This window comes from Siphateles boraxobius, unplaced genomic scaffold (genome assembly GCF_051911475.1).
Source record: "Siphateles boraxobius isolate OS27281-9 unplaced genomic scaffold, OSU_SipBor_1 7, whole genome shotgun sequence".
Classification (NCBI taxonomy): domain Eukaryota; kingdom Metazoa; phylum Chordata; class Actinopteri; order Cypriniformes; family Leuciscidae; genus Siphateles; species Siphateles boraxobius.
In genome coordinates this window covers 36,743,172-36,762,144 of record NW_027509197.1, presented here as the reverse complement: position 1 = coordinate 36,762,144, position 18,973 = coordinate 36,743,172, and the positions used below count along the sequence as shown (strand labels likewise).

Sequence of the window (18,973 nt, the reverse complement as noted above, 5' to 3'; positions counted from 1 at the left end):
CGATGGACTGTCTGCTTCGCCCTGGCCGCCCGATGGACTGTCTGCTTCGCCCTGGCCCCCGGCTAAACCATCACCCCCTGTTTCTGTTCCATTTCATGGACCTGGCCCCCCATCCCTCCCCCTGATCCTCCACCATTCCACCTCCCTCCTGAACTCTTGTGTTGTGTGTTTTGTCTTGGAGCGTCTGGTAGCCGCTCCGTAGAGGGGGGGTTATGTCACAGTGTTGGGTTTGTGTTCCCCAGGTGTCCACTAGATGTCCTCCTTCCCCACGGTGTCATCCACTTTATGAACTGCATTCCCCACAATCCTTGTCTGTACCCATCACTGCATCATTGCACTCAGCTGTTCCCCATCATCATTGCACTCAGCTGTTCCCCATTATCATTGTTAGTTCTGTGTTATATATATACCCTGCCTGTTTAGTGTTTGTTACGGAGTCCTTGTATATTGTCACACCACTTCTGGTTGCCTGTTTTTTGACTGTTCGTGTTTGTTTTCTGACTGTTCGTGTTTGTTTTCTTGTTTTTGGATTGCCTTTGGATTTGACCCTTGCCTGGACTGGATGTACGATTATGGATTTCCCTATTAAATAAATTACCTTCTATTGGATCTCTCTCTCCTGTGTGTGTTCCGTGACACTATCTATCTATCTATCTATCTATCTATCTATCTCACTCTTAAAACTGGAAAGTGAAGTTCGTTGGGACAAACTTATATGTTTTAGCATGTTTTATTTTTTTAGCATGTTTTTAAAATGTTTTAGGAAATTGCTAGCATTTATTAACATGTGGCAAACATTTTAACATGTCAACATGAATTAGCATGTTACTAGCATGTCTTACCAAATTGATAACAATTTCTCTAACTTGCTTTAAAACTTTGCTAGCATGTTGCTAGCATGAATGAGTATGACAGCACATTGCTAACATGTTAGCATATTGCTAATGTTTTAACATGTTACCAGCATGTTTAACTTGTTTCTACCATGAATGATCATGTTGTTAACATGTTTTTACATATTGCAAGTTGAAATTAGCATGTTGCAAGCATAAATTAGCATGTTGCAAACATTTAATTAGCACATTGCTAGCCTGATTACCTCGTTGCTCATTTTTAACATGTTGCTAGATGTAATTAGCATGTTGCTATCATGAATTAGCACATTGCTAATATAAATTAGCACATTGCTAGCAAGACTTAACATGACAGCATGTTTTCGCACAATGCTAGCATATATTATCAAGTTGCTAATATGTTTTAACACATTGTTAACATGATTTAACATGTTGCTTACATGTTTTAGCAAGTTGTAATTAACATGAATTAACATGTTGCTACCATGTTTTAACATGTTGTTACCATGTTGTCAGCAAGTTTTAACACGTTACTAGCATATATTAGCATGTTGCTAGTATGTTTTAGCACAGTGTAAACATGATTTAACACGTTGCTAACATGAATTAGCATGTTGCTAACAAGTTTTAACATGTTGTCCTAAGCTGGTTGGTAGGCTTTTCTAGTGATAGATACTTGTTGGATGAAGCTTAAATACTCTTAGATGTCAAAAAAAAAACATTTTTTTTAGCTGTTTCTTTAAGAAATCTATGTAAACGCTCACTTTTCATGTGAAATAAAGTATTCATCTGCAAGCTGCGGATTTTTTGTTGAGCCAATCTAATATTTACCTGCCCCATGAAAAACTGACAAGATGTTGGTGGTTTAACTTACTAAGTATTAACTAACTTTAATACAAAAAGGAACAAAACATTACAGAAAATCTACGGTAAAGTTTCAGTAAAGTCAAAGGCAAACAAAGTTACAAACCTGCGATCTGCACCGATCCATCTTCTCCCAGTAGAATATTACCAGCCTTCACGTCCCTGAGGTCAAACCAAGACAAAGCACACATATGTCACGGTTTATTATAATCTTAAACATTAACAATAATGCCAGTGGCTGAAGAATGAATCCGCATGTTTATGAATTTTTCAGACCATTATTACAGCAGTGATGGCCTGGAGGGAAAAGACCGCATTAGTATTTTTCAGCTCTTAACATGCAGAGGAATTTAATTAAAGCATATTTTACTCTAGTTTCACAAAACCAGACGTTTGACTGTCAGTATAAAGTCTGGCCACTTTGCATCCTAATTGGACCAAGAGTTGTTCACTCAAACAGGAAGAGACCATCTGAAATCCATGTGAAATGACAAGCCATAAATCATTTTGACATTTAGGCCCGGGTAAATCTGAAATCAATACTGCAGAGAATGTGTGTAAACTTCATCAGAATTAAATCCAAATTTATGTCCTTCCAAATATAACAAAGTGAAATATGCAGCTGTTCATGAATGTCTAATTTACTTGGTATTCACCTAATAGGTGTTTAAAGGTGCCTTGTGTAATATCCGCAAAAAAAATCAATTCATACTCCACATTCCATACCAGATGGGGGCAGTCTACCTCCAGAAAGTGAATTGATCTACTCTAGAGTAACAAACGAGAAACGGCATAGTCTCTATGCTCCGCCCCTACCTTCACAACGACCCTAGAGCCATAGCCGAAGCCGAGCGAACTCCTAATAGAGGACGTTTTGAGTCCAGAGGAACGTTGGTTGATGTCAAGTGATTTTTAAATGACATCTTCAAGCTACTCCCCTTCACCAGTGAATGTTCATATTCGTTTTGTTCATATTACATTTGTATTGTTAGTTTGAATTACATTAATTTGACAGACGGCATTCGCTGCTGTTGACCAAGCTAACGCCATTCAGAGCTGCCAACTCTCACGAATTCACCGTCACCGATTCTGTCAATGTTATTACGCAATTCAAACAAAAAATACCGTTTTGGCGCTTGTAAATGTTAACGTTACACGACAGATCCCTAGCGCACGTGAACCGATCATCTCTACTAGCAAATAGTAAAAACACACAAACACTGTTGAAAGATACAGTATGCTACAACTTACCAAAATGTATTCATCATACATAATACCGACCAATCATTTTTTTAATCAGCGTGCAGAGGTCAATGACATAGCTGGAGAACAAATATGTCAGATTTACCTCAGGAAAGCAATTTAGTAAACATAATATAGCTCACGTAGTTCTCATTACACCTTTCAATGTAGCCATCGCTAACTTTAGAACTTATATCGAACAGCCTTCGATACATTTCTATCTTATAACTTCCCGAAAAAACTAAACAAACATACAAAACAAACTTCTAGCGAAAAACTAACAGCATCAATACCAATCCAAAAGAAATGTTGCAAGTTCGGAGTCAAACCTCATTTCTTTCATTTCCATTAGTTGTCTCCAACGATGGAAAGCAGTGCCAATGTTAACTCTGGTTCTGCTCTTTATTTTATCCGATTTTATTTGTGATTCCGAGCGCGTTTTTTTTTCCCTGCAGCAGGTGGTTGTGGTAAGGGTCTCTTGCCAAGGGCTTCAGCCATTCTTCGGCTCTCTTCCCTGAACTGAGCTGTAGTAGTGTGGTGTACTTTCCACACGATTGACAACAGGTTCAAATACGCCCACAAGCCGTGTATTGCAGTTTTTATTTGTGTATTGCAGTTTGGCTGGTGTTGCCCGCATACCGCCTCCCTTGGCCAAAAATGGTATTATGACATCTGTCGGGCCGGGGCTAGTAATTTAGCATGCTAATTCAGGTTGATATCACTGCAACACTATAACTTTTCATTTTTTTAATGACATCATCGCCCTTATTTGATCCGATCGGATCACAAGTGGACGACACTAAATACAGGTGTAAACGGGGTCTAAAAAGCTTTGAGCTTGTCCACTTTCGACCACGTTCGATTAAAACTTTGTAGGGGTTTAACTTTAAATGGATTGAAGACGAAAAACATACCAAGCACAATGTTCTCTCACCATTCCTGATTTCTAACACACACTCACAGCGTCTTGCGGCTGTCAGAGCAGAAACGAAAGCTGATGCTCTCCGTATGTTTTTCCTTGTCCCCGGTCGCGCTCATATGTAAATTGCATGAGCTTATTTCGCCCATTAGATCGAAAGACCTGAAAAAGCCCATACATTTACCCACACATAGACCCTTCCCTCGAAGAAATCAGAAGTGGTGGAAGGTGGACAAAAGAGACAGATTAAGACACCAAGTGTAAACGGGAATGTGTCTCCCTCGTCTACTCGTGATCCGACAGACCAAACGCATCTTAAAGCGCTTCTATGTTGTACGTCACACGCATCACACACATGACCAGCGTCGGCCAATAGTGAGCGTGCGCGTGACATAGAACACAGAAGCTTACGCTATTAAACCAGTGAACTGACTCGAGGCCCACAGAGAAGGAAATGAATAGTTAAAATAAAGTCATTATTTTTGTTCGTTTTTGCGCACAAAAAGTATTCTCGTCGCTTGATAAACTTAAGATTGAGCCACTGTAGTCACTTGGACTATTTTAACAATGCCTTTAATAACTTTTCGGGGCCGGCAACTTTCAATCCCTTAGAAGCCTATGGAGGAGTGATCCAGCTCTCAGATTTAATCAAAAATATCTTAATTTGTGTTCCGAAGATGAACGAAGGTCTTACGGGGTTGAACAACATGAGGGTGAGTAAATACTGACAGAATTTTCATTTTTGGGTGAACTATCCCTTTAAAGAGTTAGTTCACCCCAAAATGAAAACTATCCCATGATTTACTCACCCTCAAGGCATCCTAGGTGTATATGACTTTCTTCTTTCAGCCAAATACAATCACAGTTATATAAAAAAAATATCCTGGCTCTTCCAAGCTGTATAATGGGAGTGAATAGAGCCTGAGATTTTGAAGCCCAAAAAAGTGCATCCACCCATCATAAAAGTAATCCATAGAGGGTGTTAATAACGGGCTTCTGAAGAGAAGTCATGCATTTTTGTTAGAAAATTATCCATATTTAAAACTTTATAAACTGTAATCAAAAGCTACTAATAACATCCGTTCATGCGTTCACGAAAGAGTCGAGTTCCGGCGTACTATTTAGGACTTAGGCGTAGCGTAAGCTTAGGTGAGAGTAGTTCAAACAAATAACAAACTCAAGCTTTGACATTTCTCTTTAAAAAACTCGTTTTAGACTTATTAGACTAATTCGTGACCGGTGTTTTGTTTTGCTCTATCTTCATTTTTGGGTGAACTAACCCTTTAACACCAGGGCCAAAGTGAAATATGGATGTCTAATTTACTTGGTATTTACTTAGTAGGTGTTTTAAAAATCTCTGAGTATTTTTCTTATCATTTTGATGCCACTAACCAGGAAAACTTGAAGCTCAAGTACGACTGAAGCAAATGGCCTGTGATTGGAAGGGAGTTACATAGTGGAATAGTGACAATAATAGATTTTTCCTTACCTGTGAATCTGCCCATTTTTGTGGAGATAATCTAATCCCTCCAGTACTTCCTTCAAAATGGTTGCTATTGTGGATTCATCTAGGACACCGTTTTTATGCTCTCCTTTGATGAACGTGTGCTTTATGATGTCTAACACTGATCCTGGATGAATAAAAAGCCTTGTAATAACACAAAACACATGCAAATCTACAAATATACATGCATATAAAACATACAGCTGCCACAAATAGTATTCGGACACACAAACTGAGCATTGGACAACATTATCAAATCAAAATGACATTTAAAATACACAACCACACTTTTCAGGCAAAACATTTCAAAAGCAGGTTGTTTTAAATGATAAAACACAACATTTAGTGTTAAAAATGAATACAATAAGACTTTTTGGTTGTAACTGTTAACTGATTCCTCTCACCTCCACTCAGGAGTTTCATGACGAGCCAAAGTTCATCTTTCACAACAAATGAAGTGTAGTATGTTACCACGTTTGGATGGTTACACTGGCTCATGGCTTGGATCTCTTTCTGTGGAGACAGATGGAGGTGTCTAGCTTTATAATGCACGTCTTTAATTATGTCTGTGTGCTTTAATGCATGCACATCAATGCGATTGCAATGGTGGAAACAGAGAGAAGTTCTTGAACTGATTTATAAAAAAAGAAGGAAATTAAGCCCATGTTTATGACTATGAATTGTTTGACTTCTAAAACATGTAAATGATCTGTTACCATGTATTGTTATATTGATGTATATACACATGGTAATGATTAGTAAAAAAACAAACATTTTTTTTAATGTATTTTTAAAACTACATTTAAAGTCCCCCTGTAGTCAATAACTTTATCCAAAAGTCATCTTGATAAATCCAGATCCGAATATAATGTTTAAACTTTTTTTCCTGTTAAAATATTTTTTGAATTTAACTCTACACCATTACTTCATTTAGTATACGTGGATACATTAATATGCAAATTAGTCACACCAGCTCAGACTACCTGATCCTGATATATATATAAATAAGGAATCTTTATTTCTGAAAATATCAGATAAATATAAACTCTTATCCTCGACATGTGAAGTGTTAATCAATGCTTCAGTACTAAAGCTGTTTTTCAGTTTATTTCAAAGCAGAAATCATGAATAAAAATGCTATTTTGCTTGCAGGTCAACAACATACAATTGATGAAGTAATTTCACATGCTATAATAATATAAGGCTTTAACAAAAAACCTGCTAGATCCAAATCTGAAGAAAATTGAAAAAGGTCATTACATATGTATGCCTGGGTTCAGCATAAATTTACACAAACCCATATTTCTGTGTCAACCAATTTGAGAGTAAATCTTAGAGATGTTTATAGCAGATTCCCATCTCCGTGAATAAACTTGTTTTCGCGGCAGAATATTCATCAATCAAACCATCAGTTTCCAGTCTCTCTGCACCAAAATAAAGATCAATGGAAAACAACTCAGTCATGAGTGTCGGAGTGAAAGGCCTGCTGGGTGGGTGTGTGTGTGTGTGTGTGTGTGTGTGTGTGTGTGTGTGTGTGTGTGTGTGTGTGTGTGTGTGTGTGTGTGTGTGTGTGTGTGTGTGTGTGTGTGTGTGTGTGTGTGTGTGTGTGTGTGTCTGAGTCTGATTACAGTAGGGAAAGCGCGCTGTGAGGAAAGCATGTAACGTGTGTCTTTGACAGATATGAAACATATTCATGAGAAACTAGGGCAGTCACAACTATAAGTGTGGGCTAATGATCAATTATCCTACAAATAATTGTGATTAATGATTTAATTGACTTTTGAAACACTTACATTGTATGTTTAATGCACATGCACATTAACAAGTCATTTCTTCACTCAAAATTATTAAATGTTTGTTGAAGTTTGATATCATACATCAAAACACTGCTCGAAGGTAAACCAATGATAATTGTCTCTCAGTGCTGGGTAGATTACTTATTACTTATCAACAACATGAAGTGCATTAAATATTACATTACGTCAGAGTTTCCCAGACTGGGGTTCATGATGGAACTGCAGGGGGTTCCTGAGTTTAATGAAAAGCTATTAATTAAATCATTCATATTTTAAATTAATATAAATCATTTTATAAAACACCTACTAAAAAGACTTCAAAAAATAGTATATTTGTTTACCTGCATATCAGGTGACCATAATGCTTGTATTATTGAGCTAACTTATTAACTTATTTACTTGAAGTATATCAGGTCAAAGAGGTTCAGCTGACAAGAAAGTTGGGGAATCTCTGCATTGCATGTAAATGACGTGAATTTGTAAATGACGTGAATTTGTAAATTTGTATGTGTTTGAAAGACAAAAGCCTTCCAGAGACAGTTAAACATGGTTAAATGACTCACTGAGTCATAATTCAAATAATAATGAATTTGTTTGTCAGGATTAGATATGCAAAGCTGAAATGTTGAGAAAACAATTAAAAGTTAAATGATTTCTGTAAATCCAGTGATCAAATACTGTGCGGGTCTGTGTGTGCAATTCAACAAACCTGGAAGACCTCCTGAACGGATATATTTTTTAGAAAGGACATTTTTAAAGATAGAAAAGAAGTAGTGGGGAGAATCAATGAATTATGAATAATTTAATTTAATAACATGCAATTATGTAATCAATGAAAAAGTAACTGTAGTCTAATTTAAAGTATATTAAAACATAATATAATCTGATACCTCTAAAGAAGCAATAAGTCAGGATGATTTCAAATGAATGTTTCTAAAAACAGATTTTCTGATATAAAAAGAGCAATCGCCCACTCCCATGAAGCATTGCGAACGAAGTAAACGAGTCTCAGTCAACTTCTGCATCTGTAAATGAGGTTGCAGACCTCAAACCTACCATTCAAAGGTTTGAGTTTGGTACCATTTTTACAAATTTTTGAAAGAAGATTCTTATGCTCACCAAGGATGTATTAATTTGATCAAAATACACAGTAAAACAGTAATATTGTGAAATATTATTACAATTTAAAATACCTGTTTTCTAAAATATAATTTATTCCTGTGATCAAATCTGAATTTTCTGTATCATTAATCCAGTCTTCAGTGTCACATGATCCTTCAGAAATCATTCTAATATGCTGATTCTAATATGCTGATCCTGATTTGCAATAAATATTTTTATTATCTGCTACTTATTTTCTGTTGAATTAATAGAAAGTTAAAAAAAGCATGTATTTGAAGTAGAACTTTTTATAACATTATAACTTAACTGTTAATTTTGATAAATTTGCATCCTTTCTGAATACAAATATTAATTTCTGTCAATACTTTTTTATATTTCTTTCAGTCAATTTCTTTCAAATATTCCAGAGTTATCTTCAAATACAGAGCAATTTATACATATTGCACGCATAATTTCTGACTCGAATACATCATTCACCATACTTTTTTCATTTTCATTTTCATTTTATGCTTTAAATCAAAGGTTATAAAGCTGTGATTTATCTGGGTTAGTTTGGATCTTTATTTAAGATTATTTTGGAATGCCTATGATGAAAGATAAAAATGAATTGGAAAAAAATACTTCTGGAAGCAAATGATGACAGGCTCCAAACTGATGTCATTGGTCGATCCAATATTGTTCTGCCCGGTCCAGTCAGGCTGCTCAAACAAACAAATTGCAATTTACCTTTAACTCTTTGCGATTCCATATAGTGTGAGTGTGAGTGTGTGTGTATGTGTGTGTGTGGGGGGGGGGGGGGGGGGTTACCTGGTATTCCCTATGTTATGGGGACCAAATGTTACACAAGTATAGTAATACCAATACATTTTGACCTTGGCTTGTGGGGACATTTCTTTGGTCCCCATGAGGAAACAAGCATATTAATCATACAGAATGATTTTTAAAAATCTAAAATTGCAGAAAGTTTTCTGTGATATATAGGTTTAGGGGTATGATTAGTGTAGGGGGATAGAATATACGGTTTGTAAAGTATAAGAAATATTATGTCTATGGAAAATCCGCATAAAACATGGAAACCCAACGTGAGTGTGTGTGTGTGTGTGTGTGTGTGTGTGTGTGTGTGTGTGTGTTAACATGCATATGCATGTGTAAGGCAAAACCTGCATGAGTAGACACAGCTGTTTTTATGTTGTTCCTCACCAACAGCTCATCCATGCTGGTCTGGCATTTCTCCAGGTTAATTCTCTTGATGGCCACACGCTCCTGTCGCGGGTTACAAAGAGCTGCCTGGACGACTGCTGTGGCTCCGCTACCTACAAAACACAGCATACACGTCTTTAATGAACAAAGCACACACTGTGTCAAAGACATTATTCTAGATGAAAGGCAGACAGTAAATAAGCCCTCTGGAAAATAAAAGCTTGTGCACAACAGGTGCAGCTGATCATATGATGTGCTTATAGGATTGATAATAGACGTGTGTGGTGCTTTGATAAGTAGCTTTACTGTAAAGGAGACCAATTTCATGCTATACTACAAATGCGCGTGCATATTATTTCAATCATTGTATTTGAACCTTGTATTTACCATTTAATCCTCAATCAACTCATCAACAACAGAGAAATAGTCAGCATAAGCAAATATGCATAGTGTGAGAGGGAAACGTATGTGAATCCAATTGGCAGCGTAACCTTTTCTAAACCACTAAACAAAACGGTTTCAGTTCTGCAATAGTCAGGCTGAGGTCAGACTCAGGACTCAGACAGGGTCACTCAAGGTGGCATATTTTTATTGGTTAATTTACTTGTTTGCTTTGGGTCCCGTTTCAGCTGGCTGACAGATGGCCTTCAGTCTCCTGCAAAAATGTCCTGAATCTGATAAACTTGAGAATTAATTTTCCCATCAATGTCAGCAAGCTGTCCAGTTGACTTTTTGCCCACTTCAGATGTACAACGATGCTTTTTTTGGGACAGTATTGGCTTCCTCTATCAGTCATCTTTGCAGAACACCCACAGTGCAGCTGAACTTTCTCCATTTATAGACAGTTTGTTTCACCACGTGACACTGTCATGGCATTCAGAGATGCTTTCGTAACCCTTTTCATCTTGCAAGTCAAAACATTTTATTCTGAGGTGTAATTGAAACGTATGATTCAATTACGACTACTTGTAGGTACTAGATATTTGATAGGTTATGCCTAAGCTCACTCAAATTTATTCTAGATCATTAGACATGATCTCATAGAAGAGCTGCATGATTAATCGTTTAAAGAACGCTATCACTATTCAAACACCGATGCAATCTCATTCCTAAATGACAACGATTCACCTGCGTCTATTGAAGCTTTGACAAAATCACACCAGAACATTCAATGCTCACGCTGACCCATAGAAATCATTAATGTATTGGTATGAAAGAAGATCCTGGGAACTAGAGGGCTGCATTGGGATTGAGTCCCGCCGGGTCCCGCGGGACCCAAGGCAAATCTCGCGGGAGCGGGCGGTTTGAACTGGGCGGGAATGGGTGGGTAAAAAAAAACTGCGGGATCGGGAGGTAGCCTAGCGAGTCGACATGATGGAGAGATGTCAATAAATTATGTGGAAAATAACCTCAAACAGGTATTTACAGCACAAAACCTAAGCAAGGCTGACATTTGGACTAGCTTACTATTCATCTTCCTGATCAGTGCGTCAGAATGGATGCAGGCCAGGGAAACGAAACAAACAACCCCATGAATCTCTTTAATACTAGCAATACAAATACGTGTTTTTTCCTGCGGGACTGGAGAATACACAAAATCAGTGCATCTCTATTATTGTGCGGGAATAAATTCTCAAAGTTTTGCGGGTGCGGGCGGGAGTGGACATACATATTGCGGGAGCGGGCGGGAGTGTAACAAATACGTTGCGGGAGCGGGCAGTAATGGTCAGAAATTCGGCGGGCGTGGGCGGGAGCGGGATGAAGAAAACAGTCCCGCGCAGGGCTCTACTGGGAATATTCCCAGACCAAGACATCACTATCATTATGGGTGACTTCAATGCCAAGATTGGATCCAATAACACGGGATATAAGCAGGTCGTAGGGACTCACGGACTGGGAACTATGAATGAGAATGGAGAGAGTTGTGCAGACGTGTGCAATCAACAACCTGGTCATTGGAGGTAGCATCTTCCCCAACAAACAGATCTACAAGAGCACCTGGGTATATCCAAACAACAAGACAGAGAATCAAATAGTTCACATCTGTATAAGTAAGAAGTTTAAGAGATCCCTGCAGGATGTTAGAGTTAGAAGAGGAGCAGACGTGGCGTCCGACCATCACCGGGTGGTGGCCAGAATGAAGCTGAAATTGAAGAAGAACTGGACAGCCATGGCTGATAAAAGAGTGAAATATAACATCAGCGTTCTGAAGGACCCCAAAACTAGAGCAGAGTTCAGACTGATGCTTAGGAACAGGTTTAAAGTACTGCAAGAAGTGCATGATGAAGAAGAAGACGATAAAATACTTGTTAAATGTACTCAGAGTCAGAAAACACCTGCATAAAGAGAGGATTACAGTGGAGACCTTGACCAAGATAGAGGATAAGAAGAAGCGGCAGTCAATAGCAGTAGTACTAGAGCAGCAAAAACCACAGGCTCAAATAGATTATGCAAAAGCAAACAAAGCAGTGAAAAGGAGTATCAAGAAGGATAAGAAAGACTATGTGAGTGGACTGGCAGCGGAAGCAGAGTAGGCAGCATACAACGGCAATATGAAAAAATGAATGACATCACCAAGCGACTGTCTGTAAAGTTCAGCAAGCCAGAGCGACCTGTCAAGGACAAACAGGGCAAGACCATCAAAGAGATCGAACAGCAGATGAAGAGGTGGGCCGAGCACTTTGAAGAACTCTTGAATAGACCAGCTCCACCAAATACACCAAACATCGACCCAGCCATCTCAGACTTACCCATCAACTGTAACAAGCCAACCAGAGAGGAAATCAGGAAAGCCATCACTCGGTTGAAGAATGCGAAGGGGGCTGGACCTGATGTCATCCCAGCAGAGGCCCTGCAAGCAGACTTGGATGCATCAGTGGAGATACTGTATCCTCTCTTTGAGATGATCTGGGAAGAGGAGGAGATTCTGACAAACTGGAAACAGGGAAACCTGATAAAGATCCCTAAAGAAAGTGCCCTCAGCAATTGTGCCAACTACAGAGACATCACACTTTCATTTGTACCAGGGAAGGTGTTCAATCAGATCCTCTTGGAGAGAATGAAAGACATTGCTGACACACATCTTCGAGTTCAACAAGCAGGCTTTCGGCAGAATAGATCTTGCACAGACCAGATCGCAACACTTTGCATCATAGTCGAACAGTCCCTCGAGTGGAATTACCCCGTTTATCAACTTTGTCGACTATGAGAAGGCATTTGACAGCTTGGATCGAGAGATCCTTTGGAAGCTCCTTCGACACTACGGCATCCCCGTTAAGTTGGTCAACCTGATAGGAAAATCTTATGATGGACTGTCTTGTAGAGTCATCCATGGAGGGCAGCTCACTGACATCTTCCAGGTGAAAACTGGTGTAAGACAAGGATGTCTGCTGTCACCCTTCCTGTTCCTGTTTGCCATTGACTGGGTTATGAAGGAAGCCACAAGAGAGCAAAAAAACAGAATCCATTGGACCTAGCTCGAGGACTAGGACTTTGCTGATGACCTTGCACTTCTCTCCCACAACAAACAGCAGATGCAAGAGAAAACAAATGTAGAGTCAACTATCTCATCTCAGATTGGCCTCAAGATATACAGAGATAAGACCAAGATCCTAAAGATAAAATCCTCAAGCAAGGAACCAGTCATACTGAATGGAAGTCCCCTGGAAGAAGTTCAGTCCTTCACCTACCTGGGCAGTGTCATTGACCAACAGGGCGGGACAGATGCAGACGTCAAGGCCAGGATTGGCAAAGCAAGAGCGGCCTATGTACAGCTCAAGAACATCTGAAGCTCAAGAGACCTGTCCTTGACAACAAAGATTCACCTATTTAACTCCAACGTGAAGTCTGTGTTGCTGTATGGAGCTGAAACCTGGAGGATGACCAAGATGACCATCAGGAAGGTTCAAACCTGCATCAACAGATGTCTTAAGAAGAATTCTCCAGATCCAATGGACTGACACCATCAGTAATATCAACCTTTGGGAAAGGACTCACCAACTCCCTGCAGAGGACGAAATCAGGAAGAGAAGATGGGGCTGGATAGGGCACACTCTCTGTAGTCATCAACCAACATCAACAGGTAGGCGATGAAGTGGAACCCCCAAGGAAAGCGGAGAAGAGGCCGTCGAAGGAACATCTGGCAGTGTGACCTCGAAGCCGACAATCACCAAGATGATCACCAAAAAATTGTGATTCTCAATTTATCCAGAATTGTGCTGGCTCTGCCTCATCATAGTGTCTGAATCCACTTTTCTTAGAAGGTACCTTCATACAAGTGGTGATGGTGCAGTGGATAAGACACATGCCTTTGGTGTGAGAGACCCGGGTTCGAATCCACTGTGAGACACCAATGTGTCCCTGAGCAAGACACTTAACCCCTAGTTGCTCCAGAGGCGTGTGACCTCTGAAATATATCAATTGTAAGTCGCTTTGGATAAAAGCATCAGCTAAATGAATAAATGTAAATATAAATACAAAACACTGTCTGGTAAGTCATTGACTGAACTGGGCAGTGAGGCAGAAACCAGACTTTAGATATACAAAGATGGTGCACTAATATTACTTTGAATGGGAGAAAGTGTAACGCGTAATATGGCAGAATAAGTCCTGCCTTTTAAGTACAAGGGCCAATCGGGAATTGGGAAATTCATTGTGTCACTGAAGCTGCCTTGGAAGCTTGAGTTGCAATAGAAATGATGACTGCACATGCGCATTAGCTGGTCCAGCCTGACATTTTTTTTTTTTCAGTTTTTCTTTTTGTTTCTGAGGATTTAGAAACAAAATTTATGAGACAGTTGTTGTCAGATTTCATTGGAGACTTCAAATATGACATTTATTCGTAAGCTTTAACAGCTTTGGAGAATTTGATGTTTACCCATTCAAAGAGATAAGAGCTGTACTTGCATGACTGAAATAGCTGCCCGAGAGGCGTTTCAAACAAAGATGGCCGCCGAGCGAAATGACTTGCCTTAAAGGGACTTGGCAAAAACTCAATGGGTTCACATACTTTTTCCTGCAACTGGATTTCAGCATTACAGTATACAGGCCAGCTGCCACCATTCTCTCCGAATATAAAAAAACAAACAATATTAGTTGACCACTAATAAATACACACCCACACATATACACACAAAAATGGCACAGGGACAAAATAATATCAAAATAATATGATAACAAAAAATACACAACATAATAAAAATCTAAATAATACCATTCAGAAAGTTTGCTGTCAATAAGATATTTTAATGTTTTTATTTTTTTAAAAGTTTTTCTGTATTTGCATGATCAGAAATGCAGTAAAAACAGTAGTGTTGTGCAATATTATTACAATTTAAAATGACTCTTTTCTATTGTAATAAATTTTCAAATGTAATTAATTCCTGTAATCAAAGCTGAATTTTCAGCATCATTACTCCAGTTTTCAGTGTCATGTGATCCTTCATAAATCATGGCTTCTAATGTGCTAATTTTCTACTCAAGAAACATTTCTTATTATCATCATATAGTGCTGCTTCATTTTTCTTAAAATCAAATAAAACTGACAACAATCAATCTACTCAAGATGTATTAGACTTAATTTGACAGAGGAAGTCTGGTTGATCAATTTACATCATTTAAAATGCATAAAACATTTATAGCCAATTGCTGATTCACATTAGATATAGCACATTGTGTTTGTGACTGTAACACAAACACAGACGCAGTGCTGCTATTCAAGTGTGTGGTACTGAGCCAACTGTGGCTGAGAGATAAGGGGGGTGTCCTGAACATGTCACGCACCGATTAGCAGAAGAACAGCAGAGGAACTATCCAGAAGCTAATCGCTAATGCTAGCTCTTATAGAACTGACAGCATATACAGCTTTAACATACATCTCAACCTCACTGGGTGTACAGCCATGAAGAGGAGCTTCTGTGTTTCTGTTTATTTACTTTGAGACCCACAAATCTGCAGGCAGTGGGTCCATCAATAGCAGGACGACTCAATTTAAATCACTAAAATGTCAATGAATGAGGACTTATTACTTTCTAAATCCGGGTTAAACAAGGATAGACATGAAACTGCTCTTTTAATCCTTTCAAATAAATAATATAAAATTGAATAAAGTATTCTTGAACTGACCAAAGTATTTAAAGGGAGAAGGTTACAATAGCATAAGACATTCAATTCTGATATTAACTCAACTATTATTTTATCTAGAATTGTTCTGTAGTCTACTACAGTATTTAATGCAATTAAGTAATCCCTCCCTCACTTTACTTTTTCAAGTGAAAAATAATTAAATTACAGTAATTAATTATTTAGTAATGCATTACACGCCAACAGTGTTTATATATATATATATATATATATATATATATATATATATATATTATCAGTGTATATATGTACAACATCATGCTAATAATTGAAAATAAAAACTGAAATTTTAATTTAAATTGTAATTGATTTAGAGATGATCAATTTATGTGTAATATTTCATCTAAAAAAACTATTTTAAAAAGTCTCTTTGTATAATTTTATGACCTCATATTAACCATTTAATCTACTAACGTCTTAATGTTGATCATTTATACAAAAAAACTATGAAAAACAGTAACCAATAATAGTTTGCTTATATTATTTTGCTGTGAAATCTTGATTGCTTTATATGAAGTAAACACTTCCTTAACTGAAGCAACTAAGTTTAATTTATTATTATTATTTTTTTTTTTTTAGAAAACTTGCGTTAAAATGTCAGTTTCAAATAGGTTTAAACTTGCTTTTGAGGAGCATTTATTTGTTCATCACTGTATTGCATTATATTTTGCCCCCACAATAAAAAACAACAGAACTATTATCATAAAACTAAACTACGAAGATGAAACGAAATATTATTATGAGATATTGAGTGACATTTATATGCATTTTATGCAAGTAGTCTGCTATACTGTTATAAAGATATCATTGACTTACATTATAAGAATTGTATCTTTTTAGCCTTGTAAATATCAGCATCTGCACCAAATTGCACATTTTGCTCAGTTTGGGCCTCCAAAACACAGGTGTTTTTGCTCCTCGAGTATCAATGAGCTCCATATTCTCACTATATCATTCTATATGATCCATAAAAGCCTAAATATGATACAAAATATAAAACACGTATGCAAACTTTGTTCTTTGTGTAAAACTTTGTGATGTAGCAGACTGAGTAGAAATGCAGTGCACGAGCAGCAGAGGGCGTCACGAGCACAGCGCAAACACATCGCATCGCATGCAGCAAATCAAATGACACCTTTACATCTCACAGACACAGACAGTGCGAGTGTTGAGAACACCCACACCTACAGTACACACTGCGAACATTAAATATCATACTTAATATTAATGAAAATCATTTATAAATATAAGTTATTAGTGTTTTGTTTAATATCCGCCAGCCTGTGCAATGCATCAACTTAAAACACTAAAACTTGGTTGCACTTTTTGGCAAAAATAACCTTCCCAACACACGTGTACCAGCACCTTTCCTGTAAACATCACAGTAGCCTGACGTCTCGATTGATGCATCATCACTCATAACGCACGCACTGTCCTCAGCATGACATTACACCCCACAACTTCAAAACATATGATCCAGAGCTTCACTTGTCATATCCGCATTGCATTACTGTCATCGGCCAGTGCATATGGGGAAAAAGCCGGTAGGCCCAAACCAACAAACTGCAGCCACTGACGGGCTCAAATCCATCTGTAACTACCCACCGATGACCTCCTGGAGCTCGTACGCCTCCTTCACGATGGGCCAGCTGGTGCTGAGCGAGGGCTGCGAGGTTTGGACGGCCGCCGGGGAGTCGCTCTGCTCCGCCATGATGATGCTGAGAGAGTCGCTCTCAGACACTCAGACACTCACACACACACACTCTGCTGCTGCTGCTGCTGCGCTGGATCATTGACATTCACTACCGCCTGCGAGAACACATCCGGAGACGGACACACACACACACATATCTCCAAACCTACTACAGCGAAGGCTGAGCTCATGAATATTCATCTCAGCGCGCTGATATCACTACAGCGTGGCTTGTGGATATTAATTAGATGTTTTTTTTTATTTTTTATTATTATTAAATGCTTGAAGAAATTTGAAGAAAAAAACATTAAAACCAATTATCGTCATTTTCATAACATATACATAACAATACGGACATTAATTAGCTTATGAATATAGATTCGGTGGTGACGTTATTTGATGACCTGCTTCGTTACATCGTCTAGTCACGTGACATAGTTGTCCACCTTTTTTCGGCTTTTTTATTTCAGAATTCTACTAATTTATGGTTAAAGGTGGATTAAGGATAGCATCGTGCCAAATTTTAAATGTTTTATTCGACATTTTCACTTAGAGAATGTACTTATATATAGTACTCTATTTTTAATTTTGTCGTTTTATCTGTAGGCTATATAAACTTTTGTGAGATTTAATCAACCGAAAGAATAATTGATCTAGTTTTGTGTCTCTGGAAAATAGTGATCTATAATATTGTATTATGTTTTTTTTTTTGTCTATTTGTTAATGATGGATATGTGGACACATTAATGTTTTTAGATTTGTGGAGAAAAAGTTATTTTAAAATTATATTAGACCCTTGGGGTATGATGACCCGAAGTGGCATGTTGTAGTGTTATTGTTTTGTATGTATATTTCAGACATCTTCCCCTTCATTAAAACCTACAGGTTAGTTGAGTGAAATCATTCAATTTGCATGACATATGGAATTCTGTTTTGTCTGTAATTGGCTATTAAAATTAGGGGTCTTCTTGGGGGGTAAGATGGCCTCTTTGAATAATTTTACATTTTGTAACAACTAAATTAGCCAAGGTTTCTATTTATTTCCTATCATAACCCATCTGCTAATGTTTCATCATCATGCACATGTTACCAATCTTAATGAGCAATAACATTTAACTCCACTTCAGTTAAAAAGATTTTGAAAAGTGGTTGGGTCTTGATAAATTTGGCTTTATCTATAAAGAATTTATCAAGACTTAATATAGGCCTATGGTTTACCATATAATCACTATTGGTATTCACGTCTTTAAAACAACGTACAATGTAGAATTATAAAGCCCAGCATTGCAGTGGCCACTGGAACAAATTGGCCATCACCCAGCAGGTGGCGCCATTTCATAAGCTTTGGCGGCTGAAGGGCCCATTACACGTGACCCGCTTTAGTCCGATTTATGCTTTTATTTTGATTTGGAACTATCAAGGGATTCACTGTATATTGCAAGGAGCCAGACTACTAAAACTTGCTTTATTACATATAAGCATACAATCAATAAGAATAACACAATAAAAAATACATTTTAACAAAACACATTATTAAACAATAAAATCACAAATAGAAATTTACAGATTGATTTACATATTGATTGCTTTCTTGTTAGAATACAGGGAGCCAGAAAACATCCAGAAAACAATACAAAA

General features: G+C 37.8%; 1 protein-coding gene across 5 annotated transcripts in view; it reads right to left on the bottom strand.

Annotated features, from left to right (window-relative positions):
* stk39 (serine threonine kinase 39) overlaps positions 1-17,553 on the bottom strand; it is a 73,297-nt gene extending 55,744 nt beyond the window's left edge. The window contains exons 1-6 of one of the 5 annotated variants that reach the window (XM_077216228.1): positions 17,248-17,488; positions 9,502-9,614; positions 8,923-8,999; positions 5,788-5,896; positions 5,369-5,510; positions 1,825-1,880 (exon numbers count right to left, since the gene is read on the bottom strand). In XM_077216228.1, the coding sequence (XP_077072343.1) occupies positions 1,825-1,880; positions 5,369-5,510; positions 5,788-5,881 (292 nt within the window). In that variant the 5' untranslated portion in view covers positions 5,882-5,896; positions 8,923-8,999; positions 9,502-9,614; positions 17,248-17,488. Of the gene's footprint in view, positions 1-1,824; positions 1,881-5,368; positions 5,511-5,787; positions 5,897-8,922; positions 9,000-9,501; positions 9,615-17,247 lie in introns of all 5 variants that reach the window. The other 4 variants (XM_077216229.1, XM_077216225.1, XM_077216226.1 and 1 more) reach the window with 4 other exon arrangements.
* Positions 17,554-18,973: the final 1,420 nt, after the last annotated feature.